This window comes from Trachurus trachurus (assembly GCF_905171665.1).
Source record: "Trachurus trachurus genome assembly, chromosome: 11".
Lineage (NCBI taxonomy): Eukaryota > Metazoa > Chordata > Actinopteri > Carangiformes > Carangidae > Trachurus > Trachurus trachurus.
Genome location: NC_139904.1, coordinates 31,227,117 through 31,249,205, shown reverse-complemented (window position 1 = coordinate 31,249,205; position 22,089 = coordinate 31,227,117). Strand labels below are relative to the sequence as shown.

General features: G+C 42.4%; 2 protein-coding genes across 3 annotated transcripts in view; both read right to left on the bottom strand.

The window, feature by feature from the left end:
• Positions 1-22,089, bottom strand: part of trappc9 (trafficking protein particle complex subunit 9) — a 319,927-nt gene that overhangs the window by 158,414 nt on the left and 139,424 nt on the right. For both annotated transcript variants that reach the window (XM_083981671.1, XM_083981672.1), the window contains one exon: positions 516-658. In XM_083981671.1, the coding sequence (XP_083837797.1) occupies positions 516-658 (143 nt within the window). The remainder of the gene's footprint in view (positions 1-515; positions 659-22,089) is intronic.
• On the bottom strand, positions 9,119-11,644 carry LOC310993971 (uncharacterized protein). The gene is made up of 3 exons (XM_083982461.1): positions 11,011-11,644; positions 10,833-10,895; positions 9,119-10,717 (listed from the first exon to the last, which is right to left on the bottom strand). Exons 1-3 carry the CDS (start codon positions 11,104-11,106, stop codon positions 9,950-9,952), a joined length of 927 nt encoding a protein of 308 aa, XP_083838587.1. The 5' UTR covers positions 11,107-11,644; the 3' UTR covers positions 9,119-9,949.

Below are 22,089 nucleotides of genomic sequence, written 5' to 3'. Positions count from 1 at the left end.
CCATTTTGCCCAAAAATAAAATCTCAATTTTCTTCTCTCAAAAATCGATTTCCGATTCCGAGACGTCCGACACGAGAATCAAACCCACTAATTTTTAAAAAAACACACCGACAACAGCCACCACTGACCTATATAGTCTGTGTCTTTAACATATCATTTCCCCTATGGGACAATGAAGGATATCTATCAGTCTATCTATCTCTTTCTCTTATTTTTCTATTTCCCTGCTGCTGTAACAGTAATTTCCCAGCCTGGGATCAATGAAGTATATCCTATCTTGTCTGTACAGTATATTTTAATGTGTTTTAATGAATGGTTGTTTGCACAACAACATTAAAAGAGACATTGGTGTGTGTGAGTGTGTGTGTGTGTGTGTGTGTGTGTGTGTGTGTGTGTGTGTGTGTGTGTGTGTGTGTGTGTGTGTGTGTGTGTGTGTGTGTGTGTGTGTGTGTGTGTGTGTGTGTGTGTGTGTGTGTGTGTGTGTGTGAGTGTGTGTGAGTGTGTGTGTGTGTTACCTGGTAGCAGGGAGAGTGCTGACTCTGGTGAAGAACACCGATGGCTCCACATCAACATGGACTCCCAGAGACAGCTCCCTGTAGTAACCCTCCACCTTGCCTGCTCCCCCAGAGTACTTGAAGTTCAGCACGGCTTCCAGAGTCTGAGAAAGGACAAGAAAAGGAAAGGTATACATTAAAGTCCAGCTGGTTTGACAATGTACTACATGTAAGGCCTGATTCAGCTTAAAAAATTATGAAAAAAAACGAAGGAGAGAAGGAGAAGAAGTGATCCACCATCAGTGTATCAAAGAAACATCTGTCTGGATGAGTGAGTGTGTAATTGAGGTCAGAGGCCACAGTCAGCAGCACGCTGCGTCCGGCCCCTTCCATCAGCAAAACTGTTGTGTTTTTGAAATCAATGGATCAAAAGTCATTACCATGAAAAATAATAAGTGCGCCGCAGCACAGCTATTGTGCCGTTTAATGAAATGGAAGCAGGACGGTGGGAGAGGCCAAGGGGAGGGGAGGTGGGGCGGGGTGGGGTGGGGTGTGGCGCAGCATTCAGAACCGACATGTCACGGTGTGAGAGGCGACGGTGGAGGCTGAGTGGGTGCAGTAGGTGGGCACGCAGGATTACTCAGAGGTACTCAGAGGTATTTTGTGGAGGCACAGGAAAAGCTGCCAAGTGGGCGAAGGATTGGGGGGGAGCGGGGGGGAATTAAAAGTGGTGGTTTATGGTGAGGGAGCAGTAGCTGAGTCAGGCAATGGGCTGAAGTGGGGTAAAGGGAGCATCCAAGGTCCCGCTTTTTCCTCCTATGCAGCATATATCATCTCCCCACATATTGCTGATGGAGCCACTGGCTTGCGCCTCTCCCTGAACAAACTCCACTGATTCCTTGATTATTTTTGCTCTTTATCCTCCTCATGTTGGGGCACGGGGCCAAAGTGGAATGATTCGGAGCCTGCTGGCGAGACGTCTGGCCTATTACAACCTAATGACAGGAGCACAGCACACTGAGCAAAAGAGAGATGGAAACATTAGAGGGGATAATTATTATTGTAGACCAAGCACCTTCATTTTAAATTTTCACTTGTGTTCAGCTGCACGGGCTGTGGTTCATCACTTTGGTATAATCCTACTTTTTCTTTCTTTCTTTCTTTCTTTCTTTCTTTCTTTCTTTCTTTCTTTCTTTCTTTCTTTCTTCACTCAGTTGGTGACCGCCATCCCATTGACACGCTATACTAAAAACAATCACAAAGGCTTGCCGTTAAAGTTTGTACAGATGCCCGTGGACCCCCAATGAATGAATCCTATTGGTCCCTTGACTTTATGACGTACGCCACCATGAGGCTGATATTTGTGATTTTTGCTCAATGTCTCAATAAGGCCGCCACTAAAATTCACACAAACGTTTGTACAGACATCGATGGTTCCAGAAGATCAACCCTACTGGTGACCTCTAGTGCCACCCAGGGGCGGTCCTTCCATGGTGGCACAGGGGGGGCACCCACCCCCCCAAAGAATTTATTGTGTTGCTTATTCTTTTAAGACTTTTTATTTACAAGATAGAGTTGATTATTGATTGGTTATAATTTTAATATTGACAAGTGGAAAATGAAAAGGTCACAGGCATCTTCCTTACAAGGTGAAAGATTCAATGTGGCCAATAAAAGCAAGATGAAGACATACTGTAACATAACAGTATGTAACTGTACAATATAAATATTCTGGAGTTCTCACCCGTGTTCGTGGGCTCCCAAACTCTGTAAAATCATAAAATCTTCAAAATGTTAAACATTTATGCTTCTTAAATGTAGATTTAAGGTGATTATAGAGAAACATCTCTCCTCAGCATGCAAATGCAAAAGTCCAACTGGAAGATTTATCACTCTGCACAGTGAAGCTCAAACATCAAAGTGCAGAAGTAATGAGCAATCCACATTTTGTTCAGAGAATAAGCTTGTGGTACTGTAGCTTATTATATAGTAGAGTAAAACAGGAAATGTATTCCACAAACAGAGATTACTATTCACTATTGTAAAGACACTAATCTCAATATCACAAGCATGTCAATCATCCAAAGAGGATGGGGTAGTTAATATAACACGGTTAATGCAGAGCCAGTGAGCTCGGAGCCAGATATCCACCATGAATACGCCTGTCTTTATTATTCGTCTCTCCCTCTGAGGAGACAGTGGGACGAGTCTGCTTTGGATGTAGAGGAAGTGCAGCAGCCACGCCGACGTAGCCAAGAGACAGACTCATGCTGCGCTGGCAACAGAATGAAAGGAGCAGCACGCTGATAGGAATCTCATTTGAATTGACTGACTCAAATCGCTCAGATTCCTTGAGCAGAGAGACGCTGGTCGCCAGCCAGTTCCGCTAGAGTCTGGGTTTCCTCTACCACACCGAGCGCTCCTGTTTGTTAAAGGATGCTGTTATTCCATCTTTTGATTATCATCAACGAACAGTGATGTCTAAACAACTGTTGATTTTACAGAAGATCCTTTAAATTACAAATAAAAAAGCCAGGCAGTAACATGTTGCTCCATCACAATTAAAATGACCATCCCATACATCCTGGAAAACATGGAAAATGGTTGACCAATTTTCCAGTCATGGAAAACACATGGAAAATGAGAAAAAAAAGTCAAATGTCCTGGAAAATTATTTATCACACTGTGAAATCAGCTACCAGAGCTCTGTTTGACTTTTTCAGACCTCACTGAGGATTTCTTCTCCAAAAACTAGAGAAAGCTGTCTTTACACTGCAGGCCTTGATGCCCAATTCCGATTTGTTGCCTATATCCGATTTTTTGACTGTCTATTTACATGTTCTATCAGAAGTGACCCATATCTGATAATCTGCATTTACACCTGCTGTGCTTGCATGAAACAACCTGCTGGAAATAAACTACCGGTAGTGATTTTTTCTTTTATAATAGGCTACAGGAGATTGTCACGTTATGATTCCATAATATTTTTAAACAAAGGTGAGTCTGGTGTTCAGAGTTTATATCCAACACGTCACTTACAAAGTGAACGTTACAAAATAACGTTAGTGAAGTGGCTGCGTGGAGTCGAGCTGCTGTGAGATGAGCAGCTGACAGTGACAGTTGTGCCACTGTTCGATCCTCCGTCGCTCACGTAGTGAGGACGGGAGAGCCTCACACATTTGTGTACATTGTTTGTTTTTCCTCTTGATTTCTTATTGGCTCGGTTCAGTTTTTGCCGGTAGGAAAACCTGAAATCTGGTGTTTATCTCGCGCGCTCTCTTTTTTCACACTCCCTCGCTTGCCCTCGTATCGATCCGCATAGAAATGAATGTTACTGTCTGTAGGCCTATATGAAAACAAGAACTAGTGAGGGGGGAAAAAAACAGACATGCGGACACCATGAAAATGAAACACTGTAACGCCTGTGACAGTGACTACAGCTGACCACAGCTGGCCACGGTAGTCCAGGTCAGACCCACGTGTCAATCACAGGCTACAGAGGTTCAGCGAGAAGCGTGAGCGTGTGAATTTATATTATCATTGATGATGTATGACACGTGTTGCCAGGAAAGATCCGATCTGTCTGTTTAGACTGCAGACGCATTGGCAGATATCTGATTTGTATCTGATTTATTTCCACATATAACAGGGGCCTGAATCTGATCTGACAATATCCGATTCAATGCGCATTTGTCCCGTTTACACATTCATGTTACAGATCCAATCTGAGACACTTGAAAAAAATCGGAATTGGGCCACTTGAACCGTGCAGTGTAAAGACAACCTTAGAGTTGATGAGTGTTTCCAGGATTGGAGGGGTTTTCTCTCCTCTGCTGAGTGACAGATAGAGGAGCAGCAGAGGGGTGCTCTGTGTTCTGGGTGTGGTTTAAAAACAAAAACAACATGTGTGTGTTGTTCTATGGTAAATTGGTCATTATTTCTAAGCATGTAAGAGATTTCAGATTTCAGAGATAAGTTAGAGCCACAGACTTCTGGGGGTGAGAGAGGAATAAACGTACTGTAGAAGCAAACTGGTTAAATGTAGAAAAAGAATGGGACGGGGGATGTATTAGTGCACGGTGTGGCGTGATAACACGTCTGTCAGACTGTAGCAGCTGAAAATGTCCTGGGAAATGACTTCAAGAAAAGAGTAGGAACTCTGTCTGGTATATTCTGTTTAACAGTGCGGAGGGGGAAAATATGCAAAGTCACGGGTTGCTGTGTTAGAAGCAGCTGTGTGATCCTGTATCTGCCCGTGTGTGGACTTCCCATGATCCTCTCCGGGTACAGCGATTGCCTCAGCGACACCAGCAAACAGTGGCTGCTACATCACTATTCTCCTTTCAAACCGAGGGCCCGACCCCCACCCCTCCTCCTCCTCTTTCTCCTCCTCCTGCGTTCAATCCTCTCCTCTGCTCTCGGCCCCCCTCAGGACCCTATTTCAATCACAGTGAGCTAAAAATAAGCTGTGCTGTAATGAGCTGACTGTGTTAGAGGGAGGCCAGCAGCAACACAAACAGCCTGGCTGGCTCACATGCTCTTTACCTTTCGCATGCATACCAACCATGTGATGAGCGGGAGGAGGAGGAGGACGCCCCGCACTGACGCCACGGCGACGCCACGGCTCCACCCAGGCTTTGAGGTGCAGAGGCTCAGTGAACAGGGGTGGGGGGGTGGGGGGGTTCACGGTCAAGGTAAAGTGCTGGAGCTTTCAGCCGGAGAGGAAGTGAAGAGGAAACATAAAACAGGGGAAGTGGAATCTTTTATAGTCAGACTGTGTCACTTTGTGGCTCAAGGTGACAGCTGCTAAAAGCTGCTGCTCTGTACCAGCAGCACATGAAGCTGGTGCTAAGTTACACCTGTTCTGCACCAAAACCTGAATGTATGAGCAGGTTTTTATCTGTTCCCTTCTTCCATCCTTCCTTCTTTCCTTCCTTTCCCCCTTCCTTCTTTCCACAATCCTTTTCCTCTCCCTTCCTTCCTTCATTTCATCCTTACTTCTTCCTTCCTCCTTTGATCCAGCTGACCTGATCTGTTTCCTCCCTCCATCTTTCTTTCCTTTGTCTCTTCCTTCTTTCGTGCCTTCTTTCCCTTCTTCCTTCCTTGAACAAATCTGTTCCCTCCCTCCATCTTTCTTTCCTTCCTTCCCTTTTCCCTTCCTTCCTTCCTTCCCTTTTCCCTTCCTTCCTTCCTTCCTTCCTTCCTTCCTTCCTTCCTTCCTTCCCTTCGTCCTTACTTCTTCCTTCCTTTTTGACCCAATCTGTTCCTTCACTCCTTCTATCTTTCCTTCCTTTTTCCCTTCCATCTTTCCCTTTGTCCTTCCTTCCTTCCTTCCCTCGTTCCGATCGTCCTTCCTTCCCTGACCCAGGAGGACAACAGGAGGGTTAAATGCAACTGACTCCGGGTTCTTCTTTTCTCTGTTTACAAGGACACACACAACCATCAAGACACACCACAGAGCCCACACACACACACACACACACACACACACACACACACACACACACACACAGGTAGAGCAGTTTGCTGCCATGAGGACCGGTCACCACCCGGGGGTTTGTGCATCTGTAAAGTGTGGGAGTCGCTGTGTGAGACGGCAGCAGCGTTTGTGTGTTTTTAGAATGAATTGAGCGCAGCCCCGAGGAAGACGCCGCACTCGGAGGACGGTGTGTGTGGACGCGGTGTGTTTGGTTAACGGTGCCGCGCCGCGCCGTGCCACGCCGAGCCGTGCTGGGCGGTTGACACGGGCAGGTGTTCACCCGGGTGTCGTGTTTACATCACTGCCAGTCGGTGTCGGAGCTGATAAATACCAAACTACTGCAGAGTCACTTCTCCTGGGAGGGAGAGCAGATTGTACTTTTTTTCACACAGAGAGAGACGACAAAACCTCGATGTGAGTGTGTCTCGGTGGGTTTTTGACCAGTGTGAATGAGGCTACAGTGGTCAAATCAGGTGGCGAGTTTCATTAAATATGAATGTCACTTCTCTAACAGATGGATAATAGTAATCACTTGTGTTGCTGCAAGTACTGTTCCAATTCAGAATCTACATCGACCCAAGTACAGATCAAATCTCCAGATAGAAGACGATAGAGGGATAGAGGGACGATAAAGGGATAGTTCACCCAAAACTCAAATTTCACTCAATATCTCCTCCCCCTCATGTGGACTAAGGGCTGGGAGAAGTTTCAGAGTCCTCCGTGGCTTCTCTGAGTTACAGGGGGTCTCGGCGTAGCAGTGCATGTCCATATAACGGTTGCAAATGGATACCAACTGTCTTCGTAACAAAAAGACACACCAAAAAACATCCAAATACCTCCATGCTGCTCGTATGTAATGTCCGTCTTGTATTGAAGACCCGAAATGCGAAATTGTTACGAAAAAAATTAAATAAGTCTATTTTTCAAGCTTGTTTGTAGCGGAAGCTCCTCTTCCTGGTTCGTCTAAATTGGACGGACCAGGAAGAGGACGGATGGAGATAATGAGTGCAATTTGAATTTTGGGTGAACTATCCCTTTAATGGAAGATGCATCGGTATGTGGACATAAAGATGGTGGAGTATCCCAGAATGCATTTAGCCCCAAATAGGAACAGATGCTGAATGAAAGTTGAAACTGTTCCTAACCAATGGCTGTTTGGAATAAAGTTTTTGTTTGTTTGTTTTAGGCAAGACAGTAACTGTTGACACATGCTTTACAACAATACATGCTAGAGCTCATAGGAAATGCAGCCTTCATTCTGGCAAAACACTACCTACACTACCCTTTTGTCCACAAATCAACACAAAATAAAAGTTCTTTGTTGGGGCTTTAAGTTTATCCAGATAACAAACATTGTGTTGTGAGGCTGTCCTACTGGGGAATCCAACAAACTGATTAGATTTTGATGGTCAAACATTACATGTCAAGATCATATGGTGTCAATGTGGTATCTCAGTATCAACATCCTCAGGAGAACTGATTGGTGGTCAAAGGTCAAGGTCACTTTGACGTCAGAAACCCCTTTTCAGCCATTCATCAAGACGTCACACGGCAGTTATGAAACAGTTTCATTCAAATGTTGAACATTCTCTTTGCTTCTAGATAAACAGGGCTGTGAACTGCAGCTGGTCTGAATTGTGGAAGCAGACGACTGTGATGCGGCAATTCTAGTTGGTGGAAAGAAAAGTGGAATGATTATATCACTCAGCTATCATGTATTACATGAAAGCATCATTTGGACATTTGCAGGCTTAAACACTTGATTATAATTGGAGGTCTATGAGCCTTGAGATAACAAGGTGGCATAATAGTGTAGCTGGTACACAAGTAGATTTGGGGAATTATAATAAAAACCCATCCTTACAGCTGTATGAAGATAATTATGCGTGTTTTAGCACAAATGTGTGGTGGCCTGGGAAAACCCTTCACATGGTGGGATTCTGATATTTTCATTTTTTGATATTCCCATAAACTGGAAGTTTTCAGCTATTCATAACTGTTTGAATAACTGAAATATCCCTCTCAGATCAAAAGTTATGGGCATTTTAATCTATTATGACCAAAAAACTGAAAAGTGAGAAAAATGGCTTTAACTAGAACGTTGCTGTTTTAACCCTCTAAAGACGAGTGTTTTACAAAACATTAAACAGCTTCTGAACCGTTTATGATAGAGATGAGCTGTAATCTGTATCTGAATCGTGTGCTTCTCTGCTTTCCGAGGGTCCTTGAATGGTGCCTCTATGACAAGAAGGGACCGTATAGGGTGCGTGTAATAATGTGGTACAGGAACAGACACTAAACCTAGCGTAGCATCGATGCTAAACAGAACGTACAGATGTTACTGGTTCAAATTTGCGGACTTCACGCGTGGTTCACGCGAGACGCCACAAGACTCATGCATTTTTTTTCTTTGGCGAGACAAGAGGTTTTAATGAAAAGCCTCAATGTGCCAAAACAACCGCCAGGTGGCATCTGTGAGAACGGAGGACGACAGGCGGATGACTCAGTGATCTGTGCAGTAATCCACAGCTTAAACTCTAGGCTATTAAACTAGAACTAACTACTGTATACCCTGCCTAAATCACAGAAAATATTGTAATATGATAAAGCCTGTCTTGCTTTATGACTTGATGATTATGTATCACAAATTATGAAGGATCATCTGCGCAAGGCAAAGATGATAGCATCAACAAAACACGGCGTAACACACGCGGCTGTATGGGACAGGCTTTTATTTAATTCAGAACAAACCGCTTAGCAAAAATGGAAAATATAGTCTATAATAATTAATTGATCTGTTGTTTGGCCACTGTTTGAAAATAACCCGAATTATGAGCAAATAATCTGATCCAGAGCAGCAGTCATAATCAGACTTCTTCTAAATAAACCTTAACATTCAATAACTGGGTCAGGTCGGACCATGGGGTTATTTTTTCTCTTCTTCTTCACAGGAGAAAATGAGGTGCCGCTCACGGACGCGTTGATGTTTTGTGATTTATCTGCTGCCTTGACTCTGCCCTTTATACATGTGCGTTCAGATTAACAATAAGACAAGCCATGGTTGAGTTTATTGAGTTTTAGCTGCTCAATCTCATTGTTTCAAAGAAAAGGGATTGATTTTTATAACGAAATGAAACGAAAACAATATTATATTGATACATTGTTGTAAAAAAAATCCAAAAGAAACGAAAATGAACTAAAGAAAATAACTTTCACACACACACATTAAAACAGTGCGATTGGTTGAAAGCTGATAATTAGCCATGTGCTTATAAGCTGATTGGCCGAAACCAAGAACAAAGCCGCGTGAATGGCCAATCGCCATGTGTTAACGGCCGACATGTAAATCAGCTGTTTCGATGGGCGTTATATGAATAGAGATGTTAATGTGGTACTTTGCACATAGGCTGTATACTTTCTGTAACTGGAAGAAAAACAGCCAGCTGGAAGAATGTGTTGCCTAAATCTTTTACTGTGTGGGAGATCTCCACCAACGTACTGTAGCCGGGGAGAAAGCAACCGTTCTGCTGCGGGGGGAGGGAGGGGGGCTGTCGGGGTGGAGGTGCTGAAATGGAGAGCTGTCCCCCACAAGGTGCTAAAGTGAGGGAGAGGAGTGGAGACGCCGGTTGATTTGAGCGATTTAAGCAAAGCAAAGCCTGGGCTTTTATTTGGTTTTATTATATGCTTGTGGTTTTTCTCTATTTTTGCCTGTTTTCACTCTGCACCTGCCCTAATGTGTGTCTCCCTTGTCTCTAGTAAATGAATATTTCCCACAATAAAATGAGTCTTTAGAACAAAGAACTGATTTTTTTCTCTAGCTTTATAGAGCTTTATAGGCTATAATAACCTTGCTTACTGCTTTTTGAATCACTTGACAAAATAAGATGCCTCGAGCAAACTTGGATATGAAAACATTTTATTGAAGAAGAAAAAACACACACACATTGTAGCATCAAGTACTGTAGGCTACTGTAGGCTACAGTAGGGTGAGGATAGGACCCTCAGATGATCTTCTCGGAGTTCGCAAGAACTCGTTGATCTTATCTATGCAGTATTTCAAGTCCTTTCTGTCCATGCCTGGAAACTCCGTTCTCAGTGACTGCACTACAAAGTTCTTCACATTTTGTGGCAGTTCATGTTTCCCCCGGGATCCGTCCCAGTTTGTCGTTTTGGCCCAGGCTCGGTAATTGTCCTCTGAAATGACTCTCCGGAACAGTAGGCACCCAAAACGTCCCACCTGGCCGTGGCTCTGGTGACGGACTTGAGCATGGTCTTCAGGTCCGACATGCCTCAAGCTTACATCGGGGTGTTGGTGAGAGATGTTAATGCTGTCCGAGGTTGAAGATAGAACCAGCGGAGACATCGAGGCTTGCGACGAGGAAAGATCAGGAGTCGATGTGTGTCGTGGGATCGGCCTGACGGGGGTAAGGGGCGTAACCGGGATGCGAGTTCGCTGCTCGCGGAAAGCATCTCGCAGTTCTCCGATCCCAGCTCGGATCTCCTCCATGAAAGCCTGCCCTCTTCCTTCGGAGTTCCCGCTCTCTCTGAGGTTTTGATTTTCCTGCCTCAGGGTTGCCAGTTCATCCTCCATCCGGGTAATTTTTGCGAGCAGGGTCTCTTTTTCTGCCAGAAGCTTGCCTTTTTCCTCTTTCTCGCGCTGCAGCTGCTGCGTTCTGTGGTCCAGGAGCATATTCAGAGCAACATCACCAGGAACACGAGGAGCCACCAAACGAGAAACCTCTGCCTGTGGTTTGAAAAACAAACAAGTAATGAGTCATGGTTTACGGTATAATAAACAAGGGAGATAGAGTAGTATACAGTACACGGTATAAAGTGTAGTCTAGGCCTATGACACTTACCGCTTTTTTTTGGATGAGACGCTTTGCTGGCGGGGCAGACGATTGTGCGGTTTTTGCTGCAACCTGTAACAAGGAAAAATAGCAAAGAAATTAGAGACTGAAAATTAAAAACGTTGATCTCTTCCATTAGGTTGACAAATGTTTGATTCTCGCTTGTAAATGTAATGGGAAAAAATACCTTTTTGCGCCCCCGTGCAGCAGGTGGTGAGTTCTCATCTCGGGGAAAGAGAGCCTTGCTGACCTTGGATGCTCCGTAGAAACGTGCGCTCTTCATCTTGAAGCAGTTGAATTCGGTCAGCTAAAGTAATCAGTAGGTCGAGTCGAGTAATCAGCAGGGGGCCATATAGCCCATATGGTACAGAACTGAGGACGTGATTGAACAAGGCAGCAGAGTTACAGTAGGGTAGCCACGCCCATTAGGCGAATGTGAGACCCACAGTAAAAGAAAAAAAATCATTTTAGACCAGACACGCCCCTTGGGAGAGGCATCCTAATCAACGCCCACTCAGCAAGAATAAATTGTTGTAGCCTACTGTACATGGACTACATTTGGTTAGTCTTCATTGAGTTGGACTTCGATTTACTCAGAGATGGCTATGATCGACGCGAAAACGAGTGAACTCATCAAGACTCTGCGGAGGAAAGGCTGGACTGCACGAGCCATCGCTGCACATCTCAAGTCGGCCGGAGTCTCAGCCTCCCTGCGCACAATTCAGCATCATTTCCTGCATGCAACTGTGGAGAAAAGAGTCTGTAAACCACGTAAACTGACAAGGTATTGCCAATATATATATATTTTCATTATTATTATTATTATTATTATTATTATTATTATTATTATTATTATTATTATTATTATTATTATTATTATTATTATTATTATTATTGTTGTTATTACCCTAACAATGTCTCTCTATCAGTCAGGTGGTGGAAAGACTAGATGCCATCCTGAAAGCAAACGACGAGTTACCTGCAAGAAAATTGAAAGAGATTCTTTTGCGTGACCACAACATAAACATCAGTTTATGGTCGGTGCGGAAGGCGTTGCATCAGCTTGGCTGGAACTATGGGAAGTCAAGGTAAAACATTAGGCTCTTTTGCATCTTGCATTGAAATTTGAAATTATGTTACATTTATTAGTAATGAACTGCTCGCTTAAGCCTAATTTCTACATATTCTGCAGATTTGTTCCTATGACGAGGGACAAAAACAAAGAAGCACGTCTACTCCAGGCTGAGAAATGGAAAGCTGCTGGGGAGAAATTCGACGATGTCCTCTTCACCGACGAGTCGACTGTGGCCCTTGAGCGTTTTGCCTTGAAGTGCTGGAGGAGGAGCAACTTTGCAGGGACGCCAAAGCCTAAAGCTAAACACCCCCTCAAGCTTCATGTCTGGGGTGGAATTTCACGCTGTGGCCCTTGCCCGCTTCTCATTTTCGACGGTGAGTGGGGAAAAAACGTAGTTTGAATATATATAGACCTACCTAACAATTTAGTCTGAAACAGAGTTAAAATAAAAAAAATAAAAAAATGAAGAATAAAAAATGTTGAAATTAAGCCCGTTATGTCACCCACAGGCATTATGGACCGACACTTTTACCAAGAGGAAATCATCCGAAAAGTTGCTGGTCCATACCTCAGAGAGCAGTATCCGATGCGCACACATCGATTCTTCCAAGGTATCATCTTAACACTTTTTTAAAACCATCCTTAACATTCTTAGGCTACAATAAAGGCAATGTAATGATGATTTAGTTGGTGAAATCTAATGTTTTCTTTATTTTCCCTCCACCAGACAATGATCCCAAACACACTGCAATCAGTGTCAGAGCCTGTATGAAGACAGAGGGAATCAACTGGGTGCCAACACCAGCAGAGTAAGTTAGTCATAAATTTGGCGTGATTACCTGCATTAATAATGATGCATTTATAATTGGGATAAATTAATAGCAGGAAATAAGTGCTAATCTATCATATTCTTCTGTTTAGGTCACCAGATCTAAACCCGATAGAGCTGGTCTGGGCTTCGATGAAGCACTACATCCGCTCTGAGGCGAAACCAACTAACAGGGAGGAGTTGGAAGCAGCGATCCAGACATTTTGGATGGAGAAGCTGACCATCAGCGTCTGTAATAAGTACATCGATCATCTGGACAGTGTCATTGAGAAAGTTATAGAACTGAAGGGAGGAGCGACTGGCATGTGACCGTAATCGATATCCTGTCCTGGGGATGCTGTTTGTGTGCCTGCTGGTGACTGTAGCCTAATATAAAGCTGCTGTATATTTTAAATAAAGCTAGAGTGCAGTCACTGAGAACGGAGTTTCCAGGCATGGACAGAAAGGACTTGAAATGAAACTTGATGCTACAATGTGTGTGTGTTTTTTCTTCAATAAAATGTTTTCATATCCAAGTTTGCTCGAGGCATCTTATTTTGTCAAGTGATTCAAAAAGCAGTAAGCAAGGTTATTATAGCCTATAAAGCTCTATAAAGCTAGAGAAAAAAATCAGTTCTTTGTTCTAAAGACTCATTTTATTGTGGGAAATATTCATTTACTAGAGACAAGGGAGACACACATTAGGGCAGGTGCAGAGTGAAAACAGGCAAAAATAGAGAAAAACCACAAGCATATAATAAAACCAAATAAAAGCCCAGGCTTTGCTTTGCTTAAATCGCTCAAATCAACCGGCGTCTCCACTCCTCTCCCTCACTTTAGCACCTTGTGGGGGACAGCTCTCCATTTCAGCACCTCCACCCCGACAGCCCCCCTCCCTCCCCCCGCAGCAGAACGGTTGCTTTCTCCCCGGCTACAGTACGTTGGTGGAGATCTCCCACACAGTAAAAGATTTAGGCAACACATTCTTCCAGCTGGCTGTTTTTCTTCCAGTTACAGAAAGTATACAGCCTATGTGCAAAGTACCACATTAACATCTCTATTCATATAACGCCCATCGAAACAGCTGATTTACATGTCGGCCGTTAACACATGGCGATTGGCCATTCACGCGGCTTTGTTCTTGGTTTCGGCCAATCAGCTTATAAGCACATGGCTAATTATCAGCTTTCAACCAATCGCACTGTTTTAATGTGTGTGTGTGAAAGTTATTTTCTTTAGTTCATTTTCGTTTCTTTTGGATTTTTTTTACAACAATGTATCAATATAATATTGTTTTTGTTTCATTTCGTTATAAAAATCAATCCCTTTTCTTTGAAACAATGAGATTGAGCAGCTAAAACTCAATAAACTCAACCATGGCTTGTCTTATTGTTAATCTGAACGCACATGTATAAAGGGCAGAGTCAAGGCAGCAGATAAATCACAAAACATCAACGCGTCCGTGAGCGGCACCTCATTTTCTCCTGTGAAGAAGAAGAGAAAAAATAACCCCATGGTCCGACCTGACCCAGTTATTGAATGTTAAGGTTTATTTAGAAGAAGTCTGATTATGACTGCTGCTCTGGATCAGATTATTTGCTCATAATTCGGGTTATTTTCAAACAGTGGCCAAACAACAGATCAATTAATTATGCATGGCTGACGGTGTCACTTTGTATCGGCCGCGTCTTCTATCGAGGGAAAGTTATTTATCCTATGTTTTATCGCCCAGCCCCAAAGTGACACAGACCCGTTCATTCACAAGAAATCATCCAGCTGCACTCTCAAACAAGGTGCGGAGTGAGAAATCTGCGGCACTACTGCACAGTACTGTAGTTGGCTCATTTTAAAAACACATTTTGGAGATGACGAGACAGATGACCGAAAAAAGAGAGTGAGACGTGGGCTATAGTCTACTGTAGCTGCCGTCGTTACATTTTGTCATTGAAAAACTAGGCTACTATATTATTTACTGTCTGCAGCTAGTTCTCCTTTCATCCTCTTGTATTCTGTATCATGAACAGCGCCACTCCTAATCGCGGCTATCAGGCTGTCAGCATTGTCCCCAAAACGTCTGAGCAGTATTTAGTACGGTGCTGCCACCTAGAGGAAAACAGTTGTGGTGAAAAGTCACGCGATCACGCGATCCTGCAGTGCAGGAAAAACCCCGCAAATTTGAACCAGTAACATCTGTAGCATCGGCGCTAAACCGAACGTATCATCGGCACTTGCACATGTTTTACAAAACATCAACAACATATTATAACTTCTGAACCGTTTATGATAAAGATCAGCTGTAAAAAGCATCTGAATCGCAGGATTCTCTGCTTTCCGAGGGTCCTTGAATGTTACCTCTACAATAACATTGAACTTCTGCTGCAGCAGCTCAGTTGTGTTGTGTCTCAGCTGAAAATGAAACGCTTTACTCGCCACAAAAACATAAAAATAAGTACTTTCCGTTTTGTTTTCTTAAAATATTTATTCACCACTATGTAGTAGGGAGTTCAAAGTACCAGAATCACACTAAATATCAAAATCGTGGAAATAGTACTTTTCCACCTATTTTGGACATTTGGACACACCACAATAGAACGTCAGCGACTTCCGACGGGTTTTCCCAGGCCGCCACACAAATGAGAAACAGTAAGGAGTGTATATAAAGGTAGGGCAGTAGACACAGAACATATATTGCTGTCAGTTGTTTTCCAGCTATTTTTGCTCATTCCCATCTCACCATGTGACCTTCCACCTGCTGGTGTGTCACCCCTAGACACAGGACCGTCCTCCAACACAGCTTCAGCTCCACGCAACACGGGTCAAGAGTTTAATGTAAAGGTGTTAGAAGAAGGTTCTGATGCCGTATTAAACATCCCCCTCCTCAGACATTTGACCACAGTAACAAACACAGCTGGTGTTGTTGCTACGGCGTACACTCCTACAAGCTATAATACATTAAGCCACTTTAATATTCGTCAATCATTCCTAAACTCCCTGAATGTTTTTGGGCTTGTAATGTTCTCTCCCTTCACATTGTTGCTAATCTAATAACCATAAAGCTGATCCTCTTTTAATATGAATATGTTGATTAGCTCCCAGAACTGCCAGTGGCTGGTTCACTGCCCTTTGTTTTATCTTTAAGAGAATGCTTATTAGATTTCAGCTGCTTAGCGGCTAAGCATCACTGACCTGATACGCATGGCAGACTCAGTATTAGGCTGGATTTTACCTTGAAAGCCAGCACTCTGTTTGATTCCTCTTGTTTTACTGTGTCACAAGTCAGCAGCCTCCGTATCACATCCTTCTATGCAAACACATTAGTAAGTATTTGTTGTCACAGACAGTACTGCCACTCCTGCACGCAGTGGTAAGACAAAAAACAAGAGAAAGGAGTGGGGTGCTTTTTGAAACTTGGCTCTGAGATGATCTAATGTCAAAAGATGCTCTTAATTGGCTTCTGTTAATGATAATGAAATATACTTTCCACAAGATTATTTGTAAACAGCTGTTCATTATTCAGCATATTTATGGTTGAGCTACAAAATCCCTTATGTGTATCCTCAAGGTCAAACAATACAATCAAAGGTTCCTACTTAATTTAACATTTGTTAAATCCTTTAATTGAAAACAGTTTGCTTTAAAGTGCAGTATTTAACAGCACATGATCCTCAGCAATCAATGAAGAGGATTTGAGACACCAAATGTCGACATAAAACCACATAAAAACTATGTTGAAGACTCAAAATGCAGTGAACCAGCTTCCCCAGCGCTGTGTGGAAGCTGTTGGACCAAATTTGATTGCCAACGAACCCTGATGGGTGCACAGCAGTAGAGCACAGGCCACTTCAGACCAACACAAAGAGCACAGAGTGGAGTCTCTCAGCTGAAATGGTGAAAAATCACAGAACTCCTAAATGGCACAATTTTGTCATAAACCAGTTCTAATAGAAACCACTGCCCATCTGCTGCCCTAGAATTGGATGGGATGTCACCATACCTTCAGTCTGGATCAGGGCCACTGGACACTGAGCCGTCTATGTTAGAACCAGCCCCAGTACTGCTTATGTATTTATATGTTACCTACTTGACTGGATAGTGAGAATATTGTTTGTCTTTGGTGGGGGCTGATATGAAGGCTAGGGTAAGTGTGTGTTCTAATTCTAATTTCATTAAGTCTTCTGTGTTGGTTTTATTCACTACATTCTGGGCCAGTCTGTATCAAATGTTTATATTAGTTTTTATCCAAGGCACAAATTGATTCAAAGGGGACCTATTATACATTTCCAGCTTTTCAGACTTGAATGCATCAAACTGGTCATAAACGGGGAAACGCACACCTCCCATTTGTAGGAACTGTCTCTTTAAGACGAGCAGATAGCACTTTCTCCTTTGTGTGACGACACACACAAGGTAACTCCGCCCACCGCGACCAGTTGTTTTTTTTTGTTTTTTTTTATGAATGCAGCTTAGGTTTCAGTTACTTGCCTGTGATTGGCCCGACCACACGCCACTCAAAAACAGTCAGCCAATCAGAGGAGAGATTCTCATTCTCTCTTCTGATTGGCCAAATGACCTGTGCCTGCTAGAGCTCCAGAAAGAGGCAACAGAAAGGGGCAATATAAACGATATTAGCAGATCACAGGTACTCAAAACCAATGATACATCTTGTTAGGGATATCAGCAGGTAAATAAACCCAGAGGAAAGTGCACAGCATGAGGCCTTTAACATGTTGGATACTTGTTCTAGAGGACGTGGAAATGCCATATCATGAGGTGGCCGTGTGTTGTGCAGTTTCAGGAGCTCTGAACCGCTGCAAACGCTCCAGTTTGGAGAGTTTTTTTCTAAAGTCTCACTTTGACATGTCACAGGTTGAGGAGAAGATCCGTATTGGGCAACTGGCTGCCTGGCTCTGGCCTCAGTGTCCAGTGGAATTTGCAGACTTTTGGTAGGAGGTTGACGTCATATCAAACTGTACAATAATAATATGAGCTTGTATGCGATAAGTATGGAGTTTTTTTTATTGATCGCAACTTTCAATAGTGCCCCACTGGGGTCCAATATCATATTAATGAGCATAATAGGCCCCCATTTAAACTCATTATACAGATATTTACAATCAATGTCCCCCTTTCCCTTTTATATGACAAGTGTGGATCCACAAGAAGAAGAAAATATGTTTTCATGGTTTTAGGAACCAAAAGTCATTTTACATTTTCTCTCTGCAGCTCCAGGAGTTTTAATACGGAGCTGATTTCAAAATCAAAACAGATATGAGCATCTGCCTTTACACAATATGGAACCTTTAAAATTACACAGCCGCGAGCGCTTCAAGGTACAACCCCTGGCAAAGGTTGTGGAATCACCACTCTTGGAGAGTGTTCATTTAGTTGTTTCATTTTGTAGAAATTTTTGGTAACACTTTCTATGAAGGTCTAGTTTATAATGCATTAGGAGCACATGCATAAGACATTATAATGCATTTATAATGCTTTATACATGTCATTATAATGGTGTATAATCATGTATAAGAACTTATACCAAGGTTTATAAAGTATTACAAGTGTCGACATAATGTATTATAAATTAAGCACTTATAATGTTTTATACCTGCATATAAAGTGACAACAGTGTTTGAATGAAGAATCTGAAGTCCTGGGTCACATAACATATTATAACCATCCATACTCTAGCCAGTAGTAAAGACACACATAGAACTGCTCAACATAGAACAGATACTAAATGCTCGGTTACGGAAAGGGCGTAATGCCTTATAAATATCAATAATATGTTATAGGATGACTTTAAGAGCTTTTAGTAAAGTGACAACACTGTATAAAGTTATTACCAATTGTATGACATTATAACACAATTATAATCACTTAGGAGCAGTATTTTGGTGGCTGTAAGTAAAGTGTAAGTCAACCATAATGATGTTTAAAGCAACTCTTTATTTTGCAAAAACAAAATATAAAGAAAAGGTGCATGTTATTCTGTACATATCAATACAAAGGCTGAGCTCTGCGATGACCGCCGTTCTGGCGATTGTGTTGCGGTCAACACCAACTTCTTCAAAGGCAGATTTCAAAACAAAATATAAAGAAAAGGTGCATGTGCATATTCTGTACATATCAATACAATTGAAATCTGTAAAAAAGAAAAAAAAAGCATAGCTCACAAATTTAAATTCTTGCACCTGAGAGACTAAAGAATGCAATTTATAACATAACAAATTAAAACTTGGAACAGAGTAGCTTTTTTGCACATTTAATGTGCAATGGGTAGCAAAGTACCATTCTCTTTCATTTCGCTTATGCACTCTTTAATCTCAGCTGTAATAGCCGCGCGGCATCTATCCACAAAGGTGGAGAGCTTTTCAAACTTCTCATTCCACTGGCCTAGAGCTCTGAAAGCTTCAGGGGCTGCAAGGCTGAGCTCTGCGATGACCGCTGTTCTGGCGATTGTGTTGCGGTCAACACCGACTTCTTCAAAGGCAGATTTCATGGACCCCCCCTCACTGTAGCTCTTCAGCACTGCCTTGTACCTTTTAAGGATGTCTCTGCAGTTTTTCACTGAAAGAAAAAAAAAGTTCATCTGTCATTGTAAAGAGAATGCGTTAACTGGTATGTGCAGTATATGAAAGGAGAGTACATAATGTTGTATATATACATAACATCTTTTGTTCTATTTTTGCCTGCTCTATCATTTTATGAGAGCACAGTAGGCTAACATTACACAATTTCCCCTCTGAAATCAGTAAAGTATTTTAATTTTGTTTGTGAACTGGCTATCTCTTGAGGACCACAAAAAGTCTTAGAGTTGATGACATACTGTCAAAAATAATTCACTTTTTGGTAAAATACAGTCTGTTCTACCTTTTTATTCATTATTATTAGTTCATGGTTTATATTTAATGGTTTTTTATGCAAGCAGTTTAAAAAAAAACACAGTTAAAACAGTCAATTTCACTCATTACTGATGTATAAAACAATCTTACCTCGAACACGACTGGTTTCTGGTTTGGGGGTTCCACTCAACTTTGGGGATCTCTTCTTCAGCTTTTTCTTCTTCTTGGAGTCATCTTCCAAGGACGAATCAGACAATGCCGAGTCGATGGCTAAGGTCGAAGCAACTTCAGATTCTTCATCAGAGATGAAAACTCTTTTCACCTGACTCTTGGAAGACTCTGCTGCAATAAATCAAACACACACAAAGACACAGTTGTAAAACATTAATTCATATTTTTTTCTTCTTATTGTGTTTCTAGTTATAACAAACATTGTAGAACAATCCAAGATGGTGGATGTCAAAATTCAAATGTGTGAAAATTCATGTAATAACCCAGGAGCAACACTGGCATATAATTGATCACCTGAACTAGATGATGGCTCCATCGATCTGTTCCCAGATTTGACTAGTTCCCTCATTAAGTCAGCCTTGCTGGTCAGTTCACGCTGAAGGTAGTCTTTATCTGACTTCAGCATTTCTATGGTTTCTTCTCGGAGTCTCTCGCGCTCTCTCTCTGCCTCCAGCTGAAGTTTGATCATAGCCAGCTCATGCTTGATTGTAGGAGCTGCACACAACACATTAGCAAGGATCACAAAAAAAAGAAAACAAGAAATTATTTTTGTAAATATTAAATGAAATTATTTTAGCTAATAGCTATGACAGGGATGCTATGCCAAGTTTGAAACACAATTTATAACCTTTTTAGGCCTATGCTGGATATGACTCAACCAGGCATCATCTAACCTTAACTTTAAATTTTCAAATGTGTTAAATGGTTTGAATATGAAAGTTTCAGCTCTAACTTACACGCTAATATTAATATTATGAACAAAGCCCATGTTTAAAGATGATTTTTGGACAATACAATACAATACAGAAAAAGAAACAACCTAAAATGGCAAAACATACCCATTTTCTCTTCCTCCACAGCAGGAGTGGAAGCCCTGTTGTCTTTTGGTGGCGGAGGATTCACAGCTCCCCTTCTCGTGTACATGGCTATTCGTAAAACATAATCAACCGAGGGTTAGAGTTTTAAGTATTATTCTTTGGCTATTGTTAGTTTGTATTTGATTCAAACTTTACAGCAAAACGCTCCCACATTAACACTATGCACGAACTTTTTCCACATGTTGGCTGGATTAACGTTAGCTTACCTATGTGGCCTGGATGCTAACGTTTAAGCTTGGCCGACAAAACTTAGGCCAAAACACCTCAAAATAACTATATGCATTTTGTTCATGTTTTACAGTCTGTGTTGGAAAATATTACCTTAGAGTTTGGTTTCGTTGCCTTTTGCAGACCGTAACCGTCCACCGCCTTTCTTTTCAAACCTGCAGTCAAGTGCGTCTTTCCTCTGTCGTCTTCGTGATCCCCTGTGCGACGTTCAGGAGTAATCAGAACTTGGAAATTCTGGCTTCTGACAATCAATAAATTCCGTTCACGCTGTAAATAAATTCAATTGCTTGATGATTTCAGTTCACTTGCAAAACCTCTCAGCTAATGTCACCCGGCTGCCAACACAGGCTAACTAATTTAGTCAATACAATAGCAATTAACCTCCACATATTGCTGTAATCATAGTGTAAGATAAACTAAGCAACCATTATAATGTATAATTACAAATGAAATGTACGTTGAAATGTCAACAAAAAGTGTTTCTGAAAAGACAGCAGAATTTAAGACTTTAAACTAAACAAGGGGAACCATTCAATTTATTTTTAACAACTCGGAATTCCCTTTTCCCAGCGTTCTGGCTTGCGTGAACGCACCATTCCCAGAAGGCAATTTTGGACGCAAGCGGGAGATCGCATGGATCCATGGGAGATCGTCGTTGCCCGCTCTTCAGGTCAGGTCAGGTCAGGTGAGGTGAAGGATGCCAACATGGCAAATTTATTGAGTGGTGAAATTCGTCGATTAATACGACAAGAGGACACGATACGCAGCCGGAGAAAAACAGTTGTATGGATGCAAAGAAGAGGAATCCTAAAGCGTTGCATGATCTGCTCCACCTGCAAAAGGTTTTTAAACTCTACCGTTTTACTGTTATTAGGTTTAAAGTTCTGGCCAATTAGGGCGCAGAACCGTTGAGTGACAGGTCCGGCGACCGCTGCTACGAGGCCAGTGGGCGGGCCCTCGGCCAGCCAACGGCCGCACCGCTCCAAATATGGCAAGTAGAATCCAACATGGCGCGGCTCAAACCTCCGTAGTAGCGGCACAAAACAGACTCCCCCAAACCAATGGGTGACGTCACGGACGCTACGTCCATTCTTTTTACAGTCTATGGTCTGACCGGGATGGGGGGCTAGTAAAAAAAAAAAAAAAAAAGAATGAAGGAGGCACTGTCGTGCCGGCTCACCTGCAGCCCACTCAGGTGACAACT